The sequence below is a fragment of the Fusarium solani genome, assembly GCF_023522795.1.
Source record: "Fusarium solani strain SB1 chromosome Unknown bctg00000000, whole genome shotgun sequence".
Classification (NCBI taxonomy): domain Eukaryota; kingdom Fungi; phylum Ascomycota; class Sordariomycetes; order Hypocreales; family Nectriaceae; genus Fusarium; species Fusarium solani.
In genome coordinates this window covers 1,140,120-1,161,506 of record NW_027072157.1, presented here as the reverse complement: position 1 = coordinate 1,161,506, position 21,387 = coordinate 1,140,120, and the positions used below count along the sequence as shown (strand labels likewise).

Genomic DNA, 21,387 nt, shown 5'->3' with positions numbered 1-21,387 from the left:
CTTGTTCAAGCATCTTGACGTGGTTGGCATGGATAAACGGGTTGTTTAAGCGAAGCTCCCCAACAAGCCCTCCAAGGATAAGCCAGTGACAGTTTCCCTCCCTCTTGGTTCGGGCAGGGACCTGTTTGCGGGGCGAACTAACGGTGATCGATTGACACGGGTGGCTGCCCGTTAGTGTGCCCGGAGTAGATCTCCGAATAGCGTAGAAGATCGATGACTCTCCTGGGTGATAATGACGCCCATGATATTGTCCATGGATTTCAGAAGGGGTTGTGTTAGTCCGGTCGAGGTTGCAATTGTTGTTGGTCCAGAGACTGCAAGCCCTCGCCAAAGGACCCAAGAAAAGCAACGGGAACTGGCCACTGGAGTGCGGGATAAACCATGTACCTGCCAAGTTATTTCCTTCTTGCAGCTGCATTTGCATCCATGCCTCAACGACTAGTTGCGTGGAGATGACACCACCCAACTCTGAGGATCCATGGCGGGCCGGCCAGTTGGTCTCCTGCAACTGCATTGAGGAGCATCCTAGAGGCCAGTGAGAGTTGTCAATGCCTCGTCCTTGGACGGGTCAACTCCACGAATAGAGGTGATGCATCACAATCCAAGGTTGAAGAAGCAAAGGAAGGCATTCCGACATGCGTGCCATGGCTGAAGTTGGAGCCCTTATGCCGGGTCTGTCGTATCTTGAAACGCAGACCGAATACGGGCAGGGTTCGCGGAAGCACGGAAGGCTTGCATTTCCGTCTCACTGCTTGACGAACGGTGGTCTTGCGTCTGCACCGGCATAACGGGTGGACAAATCAATGAGACCTAGATTCCCCCTTCACATGCAAGTTGGTTGCTGCTCATGCTTGGCACCGGACAACGGAGCTACTTCATTCCGAGATTCCACAATGAGACTAGCTCCAATTGACTGATCTGCCCCACCGTCAGACCCTTGCTCGCTCATGATGGAGTCTTGTGCTCTTTTCCAGATTTGGTCCGACTTTTTTTGCTGCCGTCTCGATCACGCTCCGGCACCGCCTGTCATGATGGGCTGCACATGCCGTGTCACGCCCTTGAGGATCTTTGTCCAAGGTCTATCTCAAGTTCACAAGCTTGAAGCCTCGCCCTCCTTCATCCGCCTTCCCGCGTCCGCTACACGACCTACCCTCTATCAGAATCACTTTGTCTTGTCGCGACAAGCTCGGTCCATTCATGTGTCAAAGCAGCTAGGCCAGGATACTTCCAGTGCAAGTTTTGCTCTGGCCAGCTCAGATTCGGATACCAATTCCTCTCCGAAGGAGGAATCTCCCGCCGTGAGCAGCGAGGCTCCCCAGCCCGAGCATCCAACCGAAACACCAGACTCGTCGGAGTCCTTGCCCACGCCAGCAACGCCCAAATACCAGCCTCGTAAGAAGGTCGATTCTTACGGTGCAAAATGGAGCAAAAATGTGAAGAGGGAAACAAGCAGCCCGCATAGGAGAGAATTCAAGGGTGCCTCTGTTGAGCGACCTGAGCGACCTGAGCGACCCGAGCAACCCAAGGGACCTCCACCAGGCGAACCGCAGTCAAAGGTGGATATGTGGAAGGCCCAGAAGGCGGCTCTGAAGGAAAAATTCCCTGAGGGATGGCGTCCGAGGAAGCGTCTCTCCCCAGATGCGCTAGCCGGTATCCGGGCGTTGAACGCCCAGTTTCCCGACGTCTACACGACGGCCGCCCTGGCGACAAAGTTTGAAGTATCGCCCGAGGCGATCCGCCGAATCCTCAGGAGCAAGTGGCAGCCCTCTGTCAAGGAGGATGAATCGCGACAGGAGCGCTGGTTCCGCCGTGGCAAGGATGTCTGGGAGCAGAAGGCAGCCCTTGGCATCAAGCCGCCCCAGAAATGGCGCCGAGAGGGTGTTGCACGAGATCCCAGCTATCACGCCTGGAGGCAAGATGCTATTCAGCGCAACCGAGAGAATGAGGAGCAGGACGATCGAGAGGTTCATAGAGGCTATCGACCTCGAACCGGGAGGGGTAGATCATGAACATGTGTGTATGAGTACCATGATTTCCAGCCTTTGCATATAGACCGGCGCTGGTTCTGTAACATAGTTGTAAACTAACCCTACTATCTACCAATGTTGTACAATAAAAAAGTTGAGATGGTTTTCATCCGTTGTCTGGACATTGTGGATGCGCGTAACCACTCGTCATATTCCAGGGAGCAGCTGGGCACTGGCTGTAGTCAGAAGGACGCCTTCATACTTGATAGGTCCTCAATATCGATCCAAGCGCCCAGCATTCAATTCATCGGATGTTGTTGAATTTACCTCCTTGTCAGCTTGGAGGCTCTTGGTTGAAGTGGGCTCAGGGCGGCGACACGACAGGGGGTGCTCGGAGCTCCGCGCTTAGAGACGCAGGCGGTTTCAGTGCCACATGCTAACACGCAGTCAAACTCCAACCTCGTCTCACATCTTGGCCTTTTTCCTTCTGGACAGGGAGACCCTTTTTAACTCCTTCACACTCACTTTTGCACAGATCTGGTGTACTTTGTGTCTTTGTAATACCTCCCTCACTTAGCATCTCTCATCCGACGTGCCACGACTCACGTCGCCTCATCTCATCATGCCAGGCAACGCTCAGTACCCGCGCCCTCCCCAGCGCGAATCATGGTTTGCGCCCATGTCGATTGACCTCATCCTCAAGGTCCTCAACACGACATTCCTTCATCCCTTTATCTGCTGGATTATCCCTCTCTGCTTCCGCGCCCAGACGGTCAAGTGGGATGCCCCGCCCATGATCGCCTCCATCGCATGGGCCACCTTCATCACCCTCTGCTGGATGGCCAACATCATCAACCAGCGCATCGCCCATGGCATCCCCAGGGAGGTAGACTTGAGTGAGGAGGTTATCGTCATTACCGGTGGAGCCAGCGGGCTTGGTCTGCTGGTTGCTGAGGTGTACGGTATGCGCGGCGCGACGGTGGCTGTGCTGGATGTGAATGAGATGGAGAACACTGAGGCGAGGGGTGTTACGTACTACAAGTGTGATGTTGGAGACAAGGAGCAGGTTGCCAAGGTTGCCCTCGAAATCGAGAAGGATGTAAGTTGAAGGCCTCGATATGTCCAATGCATTGCTAATCGGACTTTAGCTCGGCACGCCAACTGTGCTCATCAACAACGCTGCCATTGTGGTTGGAAAGACTCTTCTGGACCTGTCACTGGACGAGATTGACCAGAGCCTCACCACTAACCTCCTTGGACCTTTCTACTGCCTCAAGGCCTTCCTGCCTGCCATCATTCGGGGCGGAAACGGTGGCACAATCGTCAACATCTCATCCGTCATTGGCACCGTGGGCGCCGCGCAACTGACAGACTATGCGGCCGCAAAGGCGGGAATCACGGCGATGCACCGATCACTGACGGCCGAGCTGCGCGAAAGCCACCCGGAGATCCGTACCGTGCTCGTGACGCCCGGCCAGTTGAGCACGCCTCTCTTCTACGGTGTTCAGACCCCCAACTCGTTTATTGCGCCCGTCGTTGAACCCGTCGACGTCACCAAGGAGATCATTGCGGCCATTGACAACGGAAGGGGCGCAACCGTTGGAATGCCCTTCTACGCCAGATGGATCGACTGGTTCAACGTGCTGCCCGTGGGAGTGCAGGTCATTGCGCGGTGGGTAGCAGGCGTTGACAGTGGCATGAAGACGTTTGTTGGAAGACGTGGTCAGAAGCTGGAGTGAAATCGGCGCTGGCGCCGGGATCTGTGACGACAAAGGAGCAGGGGACAGAGAGGGATACGGATACACGGAATAGAAATGATAATGTATTAGACCCTACAAGGCTGTTGCAAGGCCAAAGACGTGGCATTTGCTGGATCAGCTTCGTTTAAGTCCATGTACTTGTAGATATCCACATTAAGACAGATCGTGATGGGTAATTGACGTTCAGGGGTTGTGTATTGCCTGGCCAGTGCCTTCCTGGAGTCTCCATCGACAAGGTAGTCAGCCATTCGGACTGAACCTTGGAATACAAGGTGATGATTAGAATCCGATGTCGTATTCTACTAAAAGCGGATTGCTTCGAGAGTTTCCCCATGGCCCGACTGATAGAACAGGCCATTTTTCAGGGGTGAGTTGGTTCCTGGTTTGTCAGAGAACCGTTCCGCACAGCAAACAAAGAACTACTAAGTAGTATGACGAAAGAACTTTCCCTATCTTCCGCTAGAAAGACAACGACGGCGAGATGGTGTCGAGCTTTTACCTATCCAACTACTTGTTACGGCAAGACTCGAAAACTACTCATTAAGGTAAAACAACGAGTTGCCTAGATGCTGCCCTAGCCGGAGCCTCTGTGTAACGTGGCTTGCAACACACACACACACCGCGCCCTACGACAACTGGTGCCACATAGTCAAGCCAAAGAACCGTTGAACCTGGTCCGAGACCACACGACGCCTGCGTTGTGCAACTGGGCTTTTGAGAAAAAGCATGTGGTGTGACGAAAGCTGCCCCTCTGTTAATGCCGTGACTGGCTCGGGGAAGCGTGATCCTGGGCGGGATCGGACAGGAAGAGGTCACGCTTTGAGCCATGGGAGGAGGCATCTGCAGCAGTTGCGGGCGCTCGAGGGTATACAGAACGGCCGTTGGGCTGCAGGGAGTCTGAGTCGTCCGTGGGGAGTAAAACGAGAGCCGCGATCAAAGGAGGTCCGTGGGTGTGCCAAGGCATGGGGACTCTGCAGACGTCAACGTCACTGGAGGCTGAACAGAGAGTGACAGGCTTGGGAAGGTTAGGGATAGAGTTAAAAGAACCGCGAACTTGAGCTTCAAGAAGATCCGTGGAACGACATGACCCCGTATGGCTTCAAGCCACGAGTTCGTCTGGTCTCCTCCCCTTGCTTGTGCTAATGGGAGCGGATTACAAAGCTACAGTACCATACGGATAAGCAAGGGAAGAATACCTGCGCTGGTCTTACACGTGGAGTCCAATTTGCATGGTTTGAAGCAGTTGAACGAGACACCATGTGGTGAGGGTGGAGGAGGTAAGGGTAGGTTAAGCAGCAGCTAGCAGCCCCTCTAGGACATCCATTTGGTGATGCTTCCGTTCGGAACACCGGCAAGATGGTTCATCCAGCAAAGGCATTAGCAGACGCTACTGCGCCCGTTATGAACTGCACCGAGCCGCAAATGGAGACAAAGAGCCTTTTGGAAGTTCGTGCCCGGGAATGGATGTTTAAAGAGCGAGCTTCAAGTTCGGACTGGGGTGGGGAGGTCAAACATGGACCCCTGCCAGTGATGAAAGATGGCGGGGGGGAAACCGTCAAGGGCTCGAATGGATAAAATGTCACTTGGGGCGCCTTCTACGCCCGCAAACCTGCACCTTGAATCCGCCGACATTGACGAGGGGAGGGGCTCTCTCCGGGATCGCAAACACCCAATGGCGGAAGCTAAAGTGGTGATGCCAATCGATGGAAGCGACGCCAACAGTCGGAGTCGACGACATCTAGACAGCCTCGAGAGAGACGCAAGCCAAGGAACGAGACTTTCAAGAGCACGCGACATTACGGATATTCAAAACGCCCCTGCAAGGGCTGCAAGCAAGCAATGAACGGAGCGGTACCTCCCGGTAATAAACGCGCTACGATACGCCCGCTGGTTCCATCCTTTGCGACATAAAAACGCCCGCTCTAGCTACAAAGCGGGAATGGGCAGTTGACGACTTTTAACCTGCGAGCGAATCGCCTCGAGTCAGGCCCAGGCCCCTCTCGAAATCGGATCCCATCCCATCGTCTCACTCACGTTTTGTTCCTCTCCTCTCGGTTCCCATTTCAGAGTCACTCTCAACCCTTCTTATCTGCGCCCGCCGGCCTGTCTCTCTGCCCCTCCTCGCCAATCACGCCGTCACGACAGCCCGCAGCCACCGCGCGGGCAACCTCACACACCCCCCAGTTCCAGTTTTGCTTTCCGCTCTTGAACGAGATAAGCCTCTAACTCGTGCGCTTTCGCTTGCTTGCTTGCTCCATTCGCCTTTTACTCTGCATCTGCAGCACCCGATCCCGACCCCGACCTGTCCGTCTCCCTCGCCTCCATTCTGACGGATCCTGGCCCAAGCCATGTCCATGCCATCCACATGCCACGAGCCATGAGGCGAGCCCCCGAACCCTGGACGCCATCCACTGTCACCTTCTCCACGGCTGCCGTTGTTGTTGCTGCTGCTGCTGCTGCTGCTGCTACTACTACTGCATGCATCCATCATATGAAAGTCGTCCATGTCCCCTGAGCAAACAGCTACGGTAGTAAACCTTTGATTTCTCGTCCAAGACGGTGTTATCCAAGAGTCAGACGGACCTTGACTGCGCTTCCATCAACCCCGCCGCTGCGAGTTTCAAAAGAGCACCGACATACGGTAGACCCAGCCTCAGCTGCCGCATTGCCCACGTTCAGCGATCTAACCCTCCAGCTACAGATGCAGGTCTAGGCGACGCAGCATCGTACACCTAGAGGGGTCATCTCCTTATCCTTCACCTCCCCCCATATAGTCCGCCAAGTCGACAATGCCACAGTGGTGGGTCGACTCTCGCATCGAAGCCACCGTCACCCGGCCCTTCGTCCTGAGCCAGCTTCTCCCGGATGAGATTGAGCGCCTAGACCGTCCCGTCGCCTTTGGCGGCGAGGACCTCACCGAGCGCACCTACTGGGAGAGCATCCGGAACGATGCCCCCCGCATGTTCCTCATCCTAGTCGACCTCGGCGTGCCTGATCAGATCTTTGGAGTTATTGACGATGGTTGGGACGACGCCGAGCTTCCCATTGCCCTCGAGGACGTGGACCGACTCGCGCTGACTGCAGTCCGTGACGAAAAGGTCGAAAAGAAGTTCTACCAGCGTCAATTCCATTACCTCCTCAAGCCTCTGCAGCGCGGGAGCCACCTCGTGTATGGCGACCACGAGGTTGTGCCCCTCGATGTTGTTGAGCGATCTCCCCTGGCCACTCACAAGTCCCATGCCATCGACAAGGTGAAGCTCCCCAATGTTTCGGGGGCGTTCTTTTGTCGCCGGCGATATTCCCTGGGCGCAGGGCCTGGCGCCATACCGATATCCGAGTTTCTAGACGCCATCCAAGGAATCAAGGGACTGCAGAACGAGCACATGGTCTCGTACTGGGCGTCTTACACTCACAATGGATTCGGATACGTTCTCTTCTCGCCGCCGAGCGACCTCACGCTCAAGTCGTTTCTGGCGACGATACCATCCCAGTTCAAGCACCTGGCAAAGACACGCCGTAGGGAGCTCCTAATGAACTGGATTCTGTGCCTAGTCGACACGCTCTGCTATCTCCACAGCAAGAATCGATCGCACGGCTACATCAAACCATCAACCATCTTCTTCACCAACCAGAACCACATCTTCTTCTCCGACTCCACTCGACTAACCCCCGACGCTGTTATTCTTCACACGGATAAGTCATCTTTCGATCGAGAATGGTATGACTATGCAGCACCAGAGCAATGGGCACGGCCTGCCGGCGCGTCGAGTCCGCCAAACCGATTCACGCCTCCCGAGGACAGTCACTTTAGCATGATGCAGCACTACAACTCCAACTCGTCCACAGCAATGTTTCTAGCCTCAAACGCGCATCTCAGTGCCCAGCAGGCCGACATATTCTCACTAGGATGCATCATACTAGAAATTCTATCACTGCTGGTCAAAAAGTCATCAAGCAAGTTCGCGGCTTTCCGGTCTGCGAAACACAAGACGGCTGGGCGAGGCGGTGCGGTATTGGACACGTCTTTCCACAAGAACCTGGGCCAAGTAGAAGCATGGATGTCGGGTCTCGCCAAAGACGCCTCTCGGAAAGCATCGCCAGGCAAGGATGACTCAAACTTCTTCCGAGGAGTCACTCCCATACTACATGTTGTCACGGGTATGTTGTCGGCCAACCCATATGACCGACCTCCTGCCATTGAGGTACAGCAACGCATCTACCAGATCATGACAGAGGTCTGCGCCATCTCGGAGCCGCATTGTGTGCACCAATACTCGCAGGACCTTGAGACCTCGTTTGGCGGACTACAGATCCAATCCAATGTTGGCAGTGTGATGGGTCGGTCGCAGTATCAAGCCAGCGTCGATCACGGTACGATGCGGACATACCAGCACAGCCGGAATAGCAGCAGTGGCGAGTACTCACAGGGTAGCCGCACGACGACCAGCAGCGAAGCCGAAGTGGACGGTCTCTACATGACTGGGCATCCAAGTCCACCGCAGATGATGCCGCAGGGCACATGGTCGCGAATGACCAATGCTCAGGGTCAGCTCTATGCGGCAGGTCCATAAGAAGCTTCCGAGCGTGAGTTGAATACGAGGACGCGTTGGCTGCGTTGTCATCAAACATTTTATTAATCTTATTACGATGAGCGATTCCTTTGGAGCGAACTCATTTACTGGGGTTGGGGCTACTACTCGAGCTATTACCCAAGATACGTACTCCCGCTGATCTGAAACGTGACGGCTCGTCGTCGGTCTGCCTGGAGTAAGCTCAACCCTGGCAGTGTCAAATTGTGCTTCATATATCTGACACATGAGAGGGGCTTGGGATGCGAGGCGGACTTGCATCTGAATCATCAGCAAGGCGCGGATCCCACACACACATTGAATCTCTACCATGGTGTCAGCCTTGAAGACAGGGTAGATGAAGCATATATTTACGAAAAAGGAAGATGATATTGTAGGATATAAAAAGAGCATGAGCCTAGAAAAGGCCGAGACAATGAAAGAAAGTGGGGATTGGATAAGGCACTACGATTCATGAGCTTGAGACATTTGGCATGCAATTTACATTTGGCATTCTTATGATTGGAGGGCACTTCCACGTGAGGCATGGGCATGGGCTCTTGAGCGTTGGTCCTTTTTGGGCAATGGCAATGCTGCTGCAGATGTGGGCGTGGATGTGAAACACGGGAGAGGCCATCATTCGTGAGGCTTTTCCCGTGCTGGGTGACGATGTTGTAACTGGTGTGCCTAAACAGGATCGATCCTTTTTTTATATCACGCATGACATAGGCATTGCGACATGACATGGGGAAAAGATCAACAAGGTCCAGTTTGCAGGTGGATGCAGCTCGGCCGATGCCGACTTTGCAAAGGAAGCGTTTCACACTGGGGGGAGGGGGGCATGGATGGGGTGGCTTCCATGTTTTTTCGTGATCCCGGGACAAGCCCGTTTAGCCAAGCCTGGCGTTCCCTGTCATTGAGTCCCTTGATACATGTCAAGCTTGATCTGAAGGTTCTTGCTCTGGCTGTCAACTGTATCGAGATCAATGTCCATATCTCTGAGCCAGAGGCGCGTGGGCAAGATGAACCAATCGGTTCTACGGTAGAGTTCTTACTCTCCAATAAGCCTCGTCCCGTTATCTTTTCCCGAGAGGCGTACGTCATCGACGCCGAGAAAAGTGAGCGAGTGTGGGGGAGGGAGGGGGAGCATGGGAGGCAGCTGAGGGAGAGAAAGCAGGATCAGGATCAGGATCCATCTTTGGTGGAGAGGCTGTGACTTGAAAGAGAAGGGACGCGCGGTAATCGCGGGGCAACTCTCTGTTGGCTTTGGCGATTTTTCTTCATTTTTCCTTCTAGAGTCTTTGGATGGATGGCTCAGGGGCTAACTATTGAGTGGCGAAAAGAGCCTGTGCTTTGTTGAGAAATAAATGGACGAATGTCTTTGCTTTGCACATGAGTCGTTTATCCCACCGGCCGCCTCCTGAGGCTGAAATTTTCTGGGCCAGCCTTGCCCCCATTTGAGAAAAGGCCGAGAGAGGCCCTCATGAGACGATTTTCTCCCCCTCCTTCCTTCTAGAAAGTAGGAGGTATGGGAACCAGTGTCGTCAGCAGGTTGCATCTTAGCCCTGCCTTGCTTCAGCCCCTGCAAGGCTGCCCAGACGCGGAGAACAGAGATCTCACACTCCTCCTCTTTTTTTTTTTTTTTTTGCCCAGGCTGAGAAAAGCAGGATGATAATGAGCTGAGCAAGGCTCCAGCAAAGCAGAGAAAATGGCTCTCTCAATGGTCGATGCGGGCCTTTTTCCCACCCCCTTTACCCTTTCTAGCGCCAACGCTCTATTTTAGTGAGACTCTGCCAGCACCAAGTTGGAGGGTTGGCACAGCCAATAGCGTCGTAACGCACACACTCCACCATCGACGATGTGCAGCAATAGCGGGAAAAATGAGCTCAAGGGTCAAGGCAAGGTTAAGGAGCTTTACCTTGCCTTGCCTTGCCTTGTTTTCTTTTACCTGCGACCTTCTTTTTTTAATAAGGGACCACGACCCAGTTTCCCAACAAGATCCTCAGGACAGTGGTGTTTTTTTGTTATTTACATTGGGACGACGCTTCATTCCATCAATCAATCGTTTACCGTCTGGAACAACAAGAAAAGGAAAGCCTGAAAGACATTCGACCAAGCTTCTGCCCCCACGATCGAGACACACACCACACCCGTACGCGTGGCCCCGAAAACCCGTCCAATCCCCTTTGCTCTGAATTCTTCAGCTCCCTCCTCGAACGGGCGGCCCCATCGTCATTTGTTTGTTTAAGGAGTGGTGGAAAGGGCTGGAGCCTTGGAAGGAATTTTGGATTTTTCGGACCCTCACAGTCTTTTCCTGATCATCGCTACAACCTTCGGGAAAAAAAAACTCTCTTTTTGTTTTGCTGTCGCTACCTACTGGTCCGGATTTGGAGGGGCAAAGTTAATTGCTGGTGGCTGCTTCGACCTCACGACGACGACAACGACGCGCAAGAGCTTCAACTCGTATCTTGGCTTGCCATTACTCGCCCATTCGCTTATATCTAAACATTTTTTCGCCAAAAGGAAGGAAAGAGAGAGGAAGCTCCTTTCATCGCTTTGCATCACGATGCGTTCGCCGACTTCACTCTTGGTTATGCTATGGGTATTGGTGTCTATAGCTTTGACAGCTGATTCTGTCCACCTTTCTGGCACGTCGCAGCTCGCGACACATGGTACGTCTCTTTGCGCAAGTCCGCGTCATCGAGCTTTCCCCCAAGCTAACAGTCCCCTTCTAGGCGTGGCATCCCAATTACCTCCTCATGAGCGCCTCGTTCACGCACAAGACCGCTCGAGACAGGTCGCCCTGACGCAGAAGCTGGGGCCCGGCGCATTCAAGGCGTCCATCCTCGAAGCCGCCTCTGTCAATGTAAAGTCGTTTGCGCACGGCGGCATGAGCCTGCTCCTCGACTTGGCGTCCTCGTCCAACGACGTCCTCGACTTTATCGGCAACAATACCAACTCCGTCTTTTCACGATCCGAGCCCAGCGAGGAGGGCAATGCAGCTTCGGGACGGAAGCACGTCGCCTACACAAGCATCGCCCTCGTCCTCGTCATGCTCTTTTTCGCCGTCTGGATGTAATCGGCAACAACCCTCATCTACTTCTTTTTGGAACCCTTTTCTACTTCGTATGCATATTATGATACCCCCCCGGTTTGGCGTTTTATCGGGCTGGCTACGCCCCGCGACGGTTTTGGGTGCATTTACTTTTGTGTGAATGATCCCACGTGTATGTTGACTCATACTCTGGAGATGTATCCCGTGGACGGGCATGAGGTGATTTTTGGACCGGGTCTGTTGCTGTTGGGCGGCAATGGGAGCATCCCGGTTGGTGGTCTTGACTAATGATAATGGCTGGATAAATAATGACAGAAATGTAAATGACAATACATTTCGCATCTGGGAACGCGTGCGTCTCCCGATGGCGGAATATTCAACAAATATACAGATATAGATCTGCACATAGAAGCAAACACATTGAAACTCATGTCTACTGTTCGTAATTGATCGTGGATTTGTGCTATGCCGAGTTATAGGCTAACCAACTTGCTTCTCAAATTATGCAAACGACTCTCAGGGCCCAGATGAATTTACAAGGCGACAAATGACAAGGCCATACCCACAGACAATATCATGCCCATGTGCGGTATTCGGAGCATTTCGCTTGTACTTAGCTTGACCATCCCAACTTCGCCAAACTTGAACCCGGTCGAGAGCGCCTTGCGGCTTTCCGCCTTGTCTTGTCCAATGTCGAATGTCTCAGACACCGTCTCTTTATCCATTTCCATTCTCGGCAGCAACAGGCTGTCGAGAAGCCCTGTTCCCGAGTCTAATTGCTGTAGACACCCGTCGGGTGAACATGTAGTGCCCTCGGGACAACATCCACCACCGAGTTCTCGTCCGCACTGCGTCGTGTTGGCTAGACATGTCGCAGGGTGCTCCTCAGAAACAATGCACTCGTCTGTTATAGCGCAACAGTATACCCCCGAGGGAGACCATTTTGTCTCGTGGCAGACTTGGAGCGGAGGACAACAAAAGTTCTAGGCCATCATGTTAGTAAGGAAGCACAGCCAAGGCCCAAAGGATGAAGCGTACGGGCTTAAAGTACGCCTGGCAGTCGTGAAGGTGATTCCCACAGATCTGAAAAGGCGGGTGATACGGATGTTTCTCTTTATCGCCGTGAAACACCTTTGACACCAGAAAGTCGGCAGACATCAGGTTCGACAGGTCAGGTTCCGGCTGCTTCTAGTGACCGTTTGCGAGATCGATGACGACAAGGGCAGCTACCACGACGGCGGCGAGAAAGGTGACGAAGAGGATGCCCATGAACAGGTATCGAATGCGGCGGTCGTAGAGATGCGCGGGTTTGCCCCAGGGTGTGCGGGTGTGCGTCTGGCATTGCGATTTGTCTACCATGGTAGTTCTAGGGAAAGGGTGAGGTTGAATTAGAGCAATCTTAGAATAGTGGGGTTTGGATTATAGAATATGAGGTGAATTATAGGATCGAGATGATAGAAGTGAAGTTTTGGGGGCTTTGGGAGTTGAAAAAGATCGATTGATACAGTCCCAGTGGCGGGATACTCCTTCTCCAAGCCCTCAACACTTGAAGCGACGGCTACCTGCCCAGTGCGGATGACGCACCTCCAGATCGACCTCCCATATATGCAACCCAGGCATTGAGGGTGCTCACGGAGCCTCGGCCAAAGACAAGTGATATAGTAGAAACTCGACAACGATGTTGCCCGAAGCCAGTCAGTTGGCAGCTCCCAGATACCCACGGGGCCACAGCATTGATGGAAAGCTGCTGATAACCATTCCGCCTCTTGTTGAGCAAGAAGCTGAAGATCGCCGTGGCTTAAGCCATGCATTTTGACAAATATCCATCAACGACGCCACAGAATTCGCCCTGAGATGGCCTTCGGCCGAGTTTAGCGCAACCGTTTGAGGAGCCACACAGGGGCCTTGTTTCATGACGTGTAAGAGGTGCCTGTTGGCAGAATCACCGGGTGGACTTTATTCAATGGGGCCAGTAAAGTCGACCCCATCCCCAGTCAGCATATTGGTGTACAGATACATGGCAGTTTCTATATTCTGTTGCTTTTAATAGCAGAAGTGAATCATCACGGGGAGCATATTGCCTACCTAAGAACACTGGTCCCAAAGCACAGTAAAGGGCAAGATACCTCATCTCAGTACCAGAAGCGCAATGCCCAGTTGTACCATACCGTGGACTGAATATGGCCTCTATCATCATCGCTCCCGTATTTGGCCTCTGACGGCATGGACGACCCACTCAGGCTGAGAGGATGCTTGAGACTCCAAAGGATTGATGTTTTATAAACAGCATTATAAGCTTATGGTTAGTCTAGAGACAGATAAACATTCTTTTTCTTGAAACAAACAAAACAAACACCTAACTTGGTAAGTGAATAAGACGCAACTGAGTGTATCATGGCTGATCAAGAACAGGTAAGACTTGTTGATGAATACGCCAAATGATGCAGAGAGTCAGCAGAATTCATCTCGAGGCTTTCACAATGCTTTGAGTACAAGACTTCATCAAGTATCGAGGAATAATTCGCATGGCCTCGAAGATAATGTTAAAGTCGCAACTTGAGCATGTACATGCGCAGCCAATCAGAAGCCTTGCATTTGTGGCGCGTAAGAAGCTCTTACCAACGAACAAGCATATAACTAGACCGTTTCTTGGCCAGGCGTTCTCATGGGCGCCAGTAGACTATGGATTGATGTCATCGGAGGGGCAGGTTACACAGCAGTGGTGTTATCGTTGTTGAGGCTACTAGGTAAGATTGAAAACGCCCTCAGACTGGGTGCCTTTCTTGATAAGCCTCTATCTCGGTCAATCGGTGCTTGTATTCGCCGATAGTCGCTTATCAGAAGCATCAACGAGTGAAAGCAAATTGTTTACTGTCGTCGCAAATGCAAACGGGGAGTGTTAAAAATGGTTAATCAGTTAATGTTATTGTCTATTGATCCTCAACCAAAGCTTCAATCATCCAAACGGCCAGAATTTTGAATTTTGTGGCGGAATATAAATTTCCCTTCTCATCCTGTGCCGTTTGTGTATCGCTCCTCACCTGAGCTCTGGGGCCAGAAATAAGGGCACCGATCGGACTTACTCAGCAAATTTTCTCCGGACAACCATCATCCCGCCGCCTCTCGACGCCAGAACGAAGCCGTCGCCAGCTGCCGCGCTGCCCTCTGAGCTCCTCAGACGAGAAATACCTCTAATTGCGCCTGTTGCTTATGTACCGATAAAGTCACCATGATGGCTGAGCCCGCCCAGCCCGATCTCAGCGTGGCCATGTCCCCAACGGGTGCGTAGAAATGCTTCCAATGTCCCGCTTGATCCCCCGCCACCTGAAGAACTCTTGCGAGCTCGCGCCGGTCTGCTGCGTAACCATGCTGACTGCCGTACCCGTAGGCATCAAGCAAGAGACAAACATTCTCGACGGCCTCGACCTGGACTCGATGCTACAAGCCGCGACCAAGCGTCCCTTCGATGGAAACACCAATGGCGACGAGTCCTCCAAGAGGGTCAAGACCGAGACCGAGCCTGCCCACGATAACGCGTTCGAGCCAGACCCAGGCGCCGAAGAATCGCTAGAAGATGGGCTTGCGCTTCTGGTTCAGAATGCGCTCAACAATGTCGGCGATCTGGTGTCCCAGTTCACTCAGGACGCAAACATGGCTCAGACGACAAATGATCCGATGGATGTTGATCCCGCACCCATCCCCGAAGCTTCTCTCCCTCCACCCCCCGTAACCTTTCTCTCTGACCCTCAAAAATACCTGCGCAAGGCCAGTCGACATGCGCTCGGCAACATGGTAGGTTGGCGCGACTACGTACCGCGACCGAGTGCTTACACGACTGGCATAGGCTCTCTCTGTCCTCCTCTTGTTCTCGCAATCCTTCGACGACTCAATAAAGCCGATCCGAGATGCGGAATCGCAACACGCCAAGGCTTTCCGGAACCTGCAGACCTCCTTTGAGCAGACCAAGCAGATCTACTCCGCCAGCGCCATCCTATCTGCTGATGAGCTGGAGCTCCAAGACCATGAATCCCGCACCATCCTCGACCTCGCGAATCTCGCCCAATTCGCCATTTGGCTACTCCAGACCACACCATCGTATTCCAACGCTCATCAGAACTTTCACTCCATATTTCGAGGACAAGTCTCAGACCTTGGTTCTGATGCCCTCGATCTGTACCTGTCCCTCAAGACTCAAGTTGCGATCGACGCGCTTGCTACGAAAACGCCAGAACAACAGTCTGGGCCGATACTGGATGACGCCATAATAAGCGGGATGGAGGATAAGCTACGTGGGCTTCATCACAATTCGGATCTGACACCAGCAGATCAGGAGTTCATCTCATCTGTACGGTCAAGGAAAGACGCGCTTCAGGGCGAAGCGCAACCCGACACTGGTGAGTGTCTTACAGGCGCCGCATCATGAGAGCTCTCGCTGACGAAAAACAGCATCTCTAAGGGAAAAGTACAAAGTGGATGACTTGCTGGCTCAAGTTGCTACTTGTGTCAAGACTCGGCTGGCGTTGATGTCGGATCTCGGATCAAGGCTGGGCCATCCCATGCCATCCAGTGAGGAGACTGCGGTTGACCTATTGGGTGACGCGGCCGGAAATGACGATCCCGACCTCGACTTGGATGATCTATCTTCCTTCTTTGAGAAGACCACCTCGGGTCTTGTCCAGGACGCTCTGGCTGGTTTGACCGAGACCAACCCAGAGCCAACACCAACACCTGCAACTGAAACAGTTGAACAACCGGCTGCAGCCGAACCCACAAAGAGCCCTGAGAAGGCAGAGCCTTCTTCGACGCCTCAGACAAATGGCAAGGTGGACTTTATGACGGACTATAAGGAGTTGGAGGCTCTTGTGGCCGAGAGTACTTCAAATTACGTCAAGACCACATTACACGGGCTATCTCCAGTCCCATATCAGCCAACCGTACCTACAAGTACAAGTAAGTGTGAAACCAATCTGGATCTCAAACTTTATCCGAGAACACTCGCCAACAATCTGGTAGCGCAATCGTATCTCAGCCAACTCCAGCAGTCTCATGCTCAACATCCTTACTACTCATACACACACAGCATACCCGAACCTCCTCCTCCTCCTCCGGAGCCTGGTCAAAACTTGCCGCCGAATCAAACCTGCCCAAGTGCTGTTTTGTATGACAAGGCGAGACAGGCGGCAATCTCAAAGTCATCTGCCCACACTAGGAGAGAGGGTCTCCACTCGACACGCCGCCCTTGGACTCAAGAAGAGGAAAAGGCACTCATGGCTGGTCTTGACATGGTCAAGGGTCCTCACTGGAGTCAAATACTCACTCTGTTTGGGCAGAACGGAACCATATCCGATATACTCAAAGATCGGACACAGGTACAACTCAAGGACAAGGCTCGTAACCTCAAGCTGTTCTTCCTCAAGACCAACTCAGAGATGCCGTACTATCTACAGGCCGTGACTGGCGAGCTCAAGACTCGCGCCCCTACACAGGCAGCCAGGAAGGAGGCGGAGGAACGCGCCAGGTTGAACTCGGAGGAGGATCAGGCTAGGATACAAGGCATAATGACACTGGCCGGGGGACTGCAGAACCCTCCACAAGGACGGGCAGCGGGAACACCAGCTTCAGCAGTCGGCCAGGCTGTAATGACGCCCGCTCAAGCGGCGAGTGCAGCACAAGCCGCGTCGACGCAACACGGCTCGCCTGCGCAACATCAAACACCTACTCACTCTTACAACTCTGCCACCTCCTCGGGATATCCGCCCTCCTCGCTGCCGCAAGCCAGGCCGAGCATGATGACTGCTACACAACAGTCTCATCAGCCTACACCTCAGCAGCCTGCCCGGCCACAAGCACCTCACACTCCTCGAGCCCAGCAGCAACATCTACCGCAACAACCCCAGAGCGCCATGCACTCTCCCGCCCAGGCTCGATCCCACACGTCGACTCCTGTCGGGCAGATGCATCACTCGCCACCGGCTCACCACACCCCGACTCCTCAGCCCGCCCCCGCGCAGCCCGCTCAGCCTCAATACTCTCCCCTCAGCACTCGCAACTCACATTCCCGTCGCCTCCACCCACGGCGCCCGTTCACACCATGCAGATGCCCCACGTGCCGGCCCCTGAGCCTCAACACGATATGCACGACAACGCTGCAGAGGCGGCGCTACTTCAGGGCCTCCAGGCGGCGGTGGCAGAGTCGCTGTGATGCAACGTAGCACAAGGACGCCTGCAGTCCAACTCGGTAACAACGGCTGATGCCAAGCCTTGAGGAGTTTTGGCTTCCACTCTGAGCTCGATCCTGTTTTGTTTATCTTGAACATTTTTCTTTTCAGTTTCCCATTTGCTATAACAAAAGCACCATGGATAAAAGTGCACTCGGCTACCTACACCAGAAGGGTGAACGATTTTGTTTCCCCCAAAGTTTCAGGCATAGCCCTGATTTGACTAGGGAGGGGGCCCAGCTATAGATGAAAAAGCCTCGACGGCGGAATTTTAACAAAAAGGGGTGAAATGAACCAGTCTTTGCTTGCAATGATACCACGACTTAGGAGCATGATTGATGGGTAGGAGGGGAGCGGGAATAGTTGCAATAGACTATCAAATCAAAAGTATTACAATTTGGTACCTGGCTTGCCCTCGTGATTCTTGTACGACGGTCATAGCGATTCTGTGTTATCGCGATACGACATAAACAAGGAGAGTTCAAGCCAGGGGGTTGAAAACTCTTGGGTAGCCTTAATATATATTTGTGCCCGACGGCAACGGCATGATCATGAGACTCGAAAAAGACGTATTTAACTCCAATCAGGAAGTTATCTTCGATGCCGTATGCCATATATGGTGCAGCGAACCGAGACACCACGTCAACTATTCATAGCATGTACCTAGCCTGAACCATGAAGCTTGTGAGACGTGCCATCCGTAGATATACAGCAAGAGCATCATGTACCATGTATCTGTGTATTAGCACAGAGTAGTATAAGGAACATGGCGAGGCCAGCTGCAATCATGCCAATAGTATTAAACGCGTCGTCACATTTGCTCATAGCCACGCTCAAAAAATCATCAAAAGATTCAACATGTTCCAGAGAGTATATCCCGGTCAAGGAATTGGCTACGAAGCTACATGCGCAGCAGCCGGAACCGTGTGTCGCAACCCTCCTACAGCACTAAAGCTCAATGGTCAAAGAATTACATCGCAGTATTGTCAGTTTCACGCTTGCAGGCAAGTTGAAGGAGGGCGGGCGTGTCCGAATGCAAAGCTGCCTCGAGCTGTAGTGTGCAGCCAGCGTGAGTCGACGGCGACAACTTGGGAGGGTTGCTAACAAATATGCCAAAGATATCCGGTGTCAGGCTGTCGATAATGGAACGAGATGCAATCTCGACGTCAAGGATGGAAACTCGGCCTTGTACAGGTACTGCACGCCGCTTCGTGAGATATCCCTGGCCTACAGTAGGACTTTGCTTCAGCAATTGACAACAAGTAACCAGACCTATGTACGCTACCCGGCTGCGAGGCTCAACGGACGTGGCATAACGGTCAAGACCTGGCGTTTTGCCACGAGCATCGCTGCGAGTACGACGACTGCCGGAACCATAAAGATGCCGGTCCCTTTTGCAAAGACCACACATGTGATAACACTCATTGCATAGTCTTTGCTCAAGGAGTTGATCCAGATGACCCTCAACGCTTCTGTGAGCGACATCGTCACTGCCAGAAACCACAATGCCGGCGTCTCTGTCACGTCCGTGATAACGGTCAACCCTCACCCTTCTGTGGCGCACACTACTGCGAGGCACCCGACTGCGAAGCCGAACGTGAGGGGGGATCCCACTGCCGCGACCACACATGTGCTGAGCAAGGCTGCCTCGAAGGCCAGAAGTCTCCGGGGAGTGGTTACTGCAAAAAGCACACGTGCAAGACGCGCAATTGTCGGCTGAGAAGGCTTGGCAAAGACTACTGCCCGTATCACGAGTGCGTATATGGCGGCTGTGAAGCTGAGGCGATGGAGGGCCGTTATTGTGAAGGGCACCAACAGTGCTCCGAGGCCGGCTGTGAGAATAGGAGGTTTTCTTTTCAAGGGACAACACACATCGTATGTGAAGACCGTAAGCTCCCCTTCTCCCAGATCCCCTAAGAGCAACTCTGAAAGTAAGCAGACCTGTACGGGGTGTGTCCAGGCAACAACGATAGACGAGGCTGTGGTCGACGAGCAGAACGAGGCACACGATTCTGTGGACACCATCTTTGCCAGGTTCGTGACTGTCAGGACTCAAAGGCTCCTCCGTTCGAATTCTGCATTAGTCACAAGTGTCTTGTACCGGAATGTCACCGACCCAGGCAAACTTCGATCCACGGACTTGCCCAGGGCAATGCTGACGGACTCTTCTGCGACGGACACGGCTGCAGGCAAGTTGGCTGCAACAACCAGGCTGCAGTGGGATCAGGGTGGTGCTTGAACCACGGGAGGAATCGGATAGTCGGCGTCAGGCAGCAAATAGGCCAAGCAGAAGATGAGCTGGGAGAGCCGGTTCCTGGGCATGGCGAGGCCGGGTATCGTCGCCCCCAGAGGCATCTCGGCTGGGCCGAGAGAAGGTATCAAGACCCATGGGCCTCGTGGGGTATGACGATGTGACGAGAAGGCTCTGAAAGTGTAACAAGCCATGAGGCAGGCTGTCAGAGTGCCTCGCTGCAGCCTGGGGAACAAGCCACGCTGGTTCGTCACCAGTTGGGGGATGTTTGGGGGCCGAGAATGTCAGGAGTGACGGCTGAGAGGAGAATGTGTTTGTTAGTTGAGAGTTGTGAGAAGTGGTGGGCATCTTCAGGTTCAGCTTCGTGGCGCAGGCTTCGAATGGTTGGCTCCAGCTGATGAGGCCGGCTTCTCGAGATAATTGATGGGACATATCTTTCCATTCAAATGAAACATGTCAAGAGCAATATGAAATAAGTAGGATCAGGAAGCCATCTCAACCACAGCCTGGCGCGTAGACAAAGAAAAGACTTGGACGGAAGCAGAGGCTCAAAGACAGCCCTGCTCTACTACTGCACTTGCACTGCCCTTGCGTCGCATGTTGCAGGGCCTGGAACCGAGTGATCGGGCGGTGCATCTCGGGTCGATGCTGCTGCAAGGGGTCCCGTGGTGACGATTCCTCTTTTGTTTGGTTTGGGCCTTTGATGGTGTGGAGGAGAACAAGGTGGATGGACGATGAGGCCTCACAAGGCGTACATGTCATGCGGTAGCGGGACTGTGTGTTAGTAGTATACACACGGTAATGTACTTATTTTCCCCGCCAAAATTGGTTGAAATATGAGTTGCCCCCAAATTAACTCTTATCCACACTGTATGCCCTTGCAGGTCACCATGTCCATCTCCCGCTCGCCCTCGTGAACGAACTCCTGCACCATGCACGTCACTCCCATCTCCCGCCAAAACGCATGCACGACACAACAAGCTAGAATGGATATTGCTGCTGCTGTTATCCCCGTTACTCTCTTCTCTTTGGTGCCCTTTCGTTAGCCGCTTCTTTGACGCCGCTCGGTCCATGCAAGTCAAATCATCGATGCCCCTGGCTGGGCTGCTCGAGGTCAAGCGCCTCTAACAACGGGCATCAAAGACTTTTCATGCAAGCCTTCAAGCCCGCAGGTCAACTCTGTTTTTATGGATGCTTTCCAAGTATAATCCATCTTGTCGCAGCTGCTCTAAACTCTCCCTGTCAGCCACTCTTTTCTTTGTCTTTGTCTGCCCGGGAATGACCACCATCACCATTGAGACATGGACCACGCGCGCCTCGTCCGACCGACTAATTCCCAAAGTCCCCCTCGGACACCCATCAAGCCAAAGTGCTGGTTGCTCTGCCACAGTTGTCTGCTTGCTTTTCTCGTCGGGTCTGCCACACTTGTGCTCAAGTCCTAGAGCAAAGGCCAAGACGGAACCTTCAGGAACATTTACACTTGTTGACTCCTACTCATCAGCCGCCCCTACAAGCCACGATGGCATGGCCTTGAGGACGTTTTTCTTCCATTTTTTTCAATCCATGTT

The 21,387-nt window shown here is 53.2% G+C and overlaps 8 protein-coding genes across 8 annotated transcripts; 7 read left to right on the top strand and 1 right to left on the bottom strand.

Moving 5' to 3' along the window:
• Window positions 1-950: 950 nt before the first annotated feature.
• Window positions 951-2,009, top strand: MRS44_000379 (uncharacterized protein; the record flags this gene model as incomplete). The annotated part of the gene is made up of 1 exon (XM_046276861.2): window positions 951-2,009. The coding sequence occupies one exon, from the start codon at window positions 951-953 to the stop codon at window positions 2,007-2,009; it is 1,059 nt and encodes a 352-aa protein (XP_046129497.2).
• Window positions 2,010-2,589: 580 nt separating this feature from the next.
• On the top strand, window positions 2,590-3,706 carry MRS44_000378 (uncharacterized protein; the record flags this gene model as incomplete). Its single annotated transcript, XM_046276862.2, has 2 exons — window positions 2,590-3,066; window positions 3,116-3,706. The coding sequence occupies 2 exons, from the start codon at window positions 2,590-2,592 to the stop codon at window positions 3,704-3,706; spliced, it is 1,068 nt and encodes a 355-aa protein (XP_046129498.1).
• Window positions 3,707-5,566: 1,860 nt separating this feature from the next.
• MRS44_000377 (uncharacterized protein) lies at window positions 5,567-6,242 on the top strand (the record flags this gene model as incomplete). The annotated part of the gene is made up of 2 exons (XM_065624011.1): window positions 5,567-5,588; window positions 6,010-6,242. 2 exons carry the CDS (start codon window positions 5,567-5,569, stop codon window positions 6,240-6,242), a joined length of 255 nt encoding a protein of 84 aa, XP_065479740.1.
• Window positions 6,243-6,516: 274 nt separating this feature from the next.
• MRS44_000376 (uncharacterized protein) lies at window positions 6,517-8,298 on the top strand (the record flags this gene model as incomplete). The annotated part of the gene is made up of 1 exon (XM_046272328.2): window positions 6,517-8,298. One exon carries the CDS (start codon window positions 6,517-6,519, stop codon window positions 8,296-8,298), a length of 1,782 nt encoding a protein of 593 aa, XP_046129499.2.
• A 2,563-nt stretch (window positions 8,299-10,861) lies between these two features.
• MRS44_000375 (uncharacterized protein) lies at window positions 10,862-11,374 on the top strand (the record flags this gene model as incomplete). Its single annotated transcript, XM_046276863.2, has 1 exon — window positions 10,862-11,374. The coding sequence occupies one exon, from the start codon at window positions 10,862-10,864 to the stop codon at window positions 11,372-11,374; it is 513 nt and encodes a 170-aa protein (XP_046129500.1).
• A 1,164-nt stretch (window positions 11,375-12,538) lies between these two features.
• Window positions 12,539-13,161, bottom strand: MRS44_000374 (uncharacterized protein; the record flags this gene model as incomplete). Its single annotated transcript, XM_065624010.1, has 2 exons — window positions 12,539-12,716; window positions 12,935-13,161. The coding sequence occupies 2 exons, from the start codon at window positions 13,159-13,161 to the stop codon at window positions 12,539-12,541; spliced, it is 405 nt and encodes a 134-aa protein (XP_065479739.1).
• A 1,418-nt stretch (window positions 13,162-14,579) lies between these two features.
• MRS44_000373 (uncharacterized protein) lies at window positions 14,580-17,602 on the top strand (the record flags this gene model as incomplete). The annotated part of the gene is made up of 5 exons (XM_065624009.1): window positions 14,580-14,631; window positions 14,739-15,142; window positions 15,195-15,744; window positions 15,797-17,456; window positions 17,503-17,602. 5 exons carry the CDS (start codon window positions 14,580-14,582, stop codon window positions 17,600-17,602), a joined length of 2,766 nt encoding a protein of 921 aa, XP_065479738.1.
• Window positions 17,603-18,426: 824 nt separating this feature from the next.
• MRS44_000372 (uncharacterized protein) lies at window positions 18,427-19,807 on the top strand (the record flags this gene model as incomplete). The annotated part of the gene is made up of 6 exons (XM_065624008.1): window positions 18,427-18,553; window positions 18,626-18,637; window positions 18,687-18,955; window positions 19,001-19,092; window positions 19,477-19,602; window positions 19,660-19,807. 6 exons carry the CDS (start codon window positions 18,427-18,429, stop codon window positions 19,805-19,807), a joined length of 774 nt encoding a protein of 257 aa, XP_065479737.1.
• Between the last annotated feature and the right edge of the window lie 1,580 nt (window positions 19,808-21,387).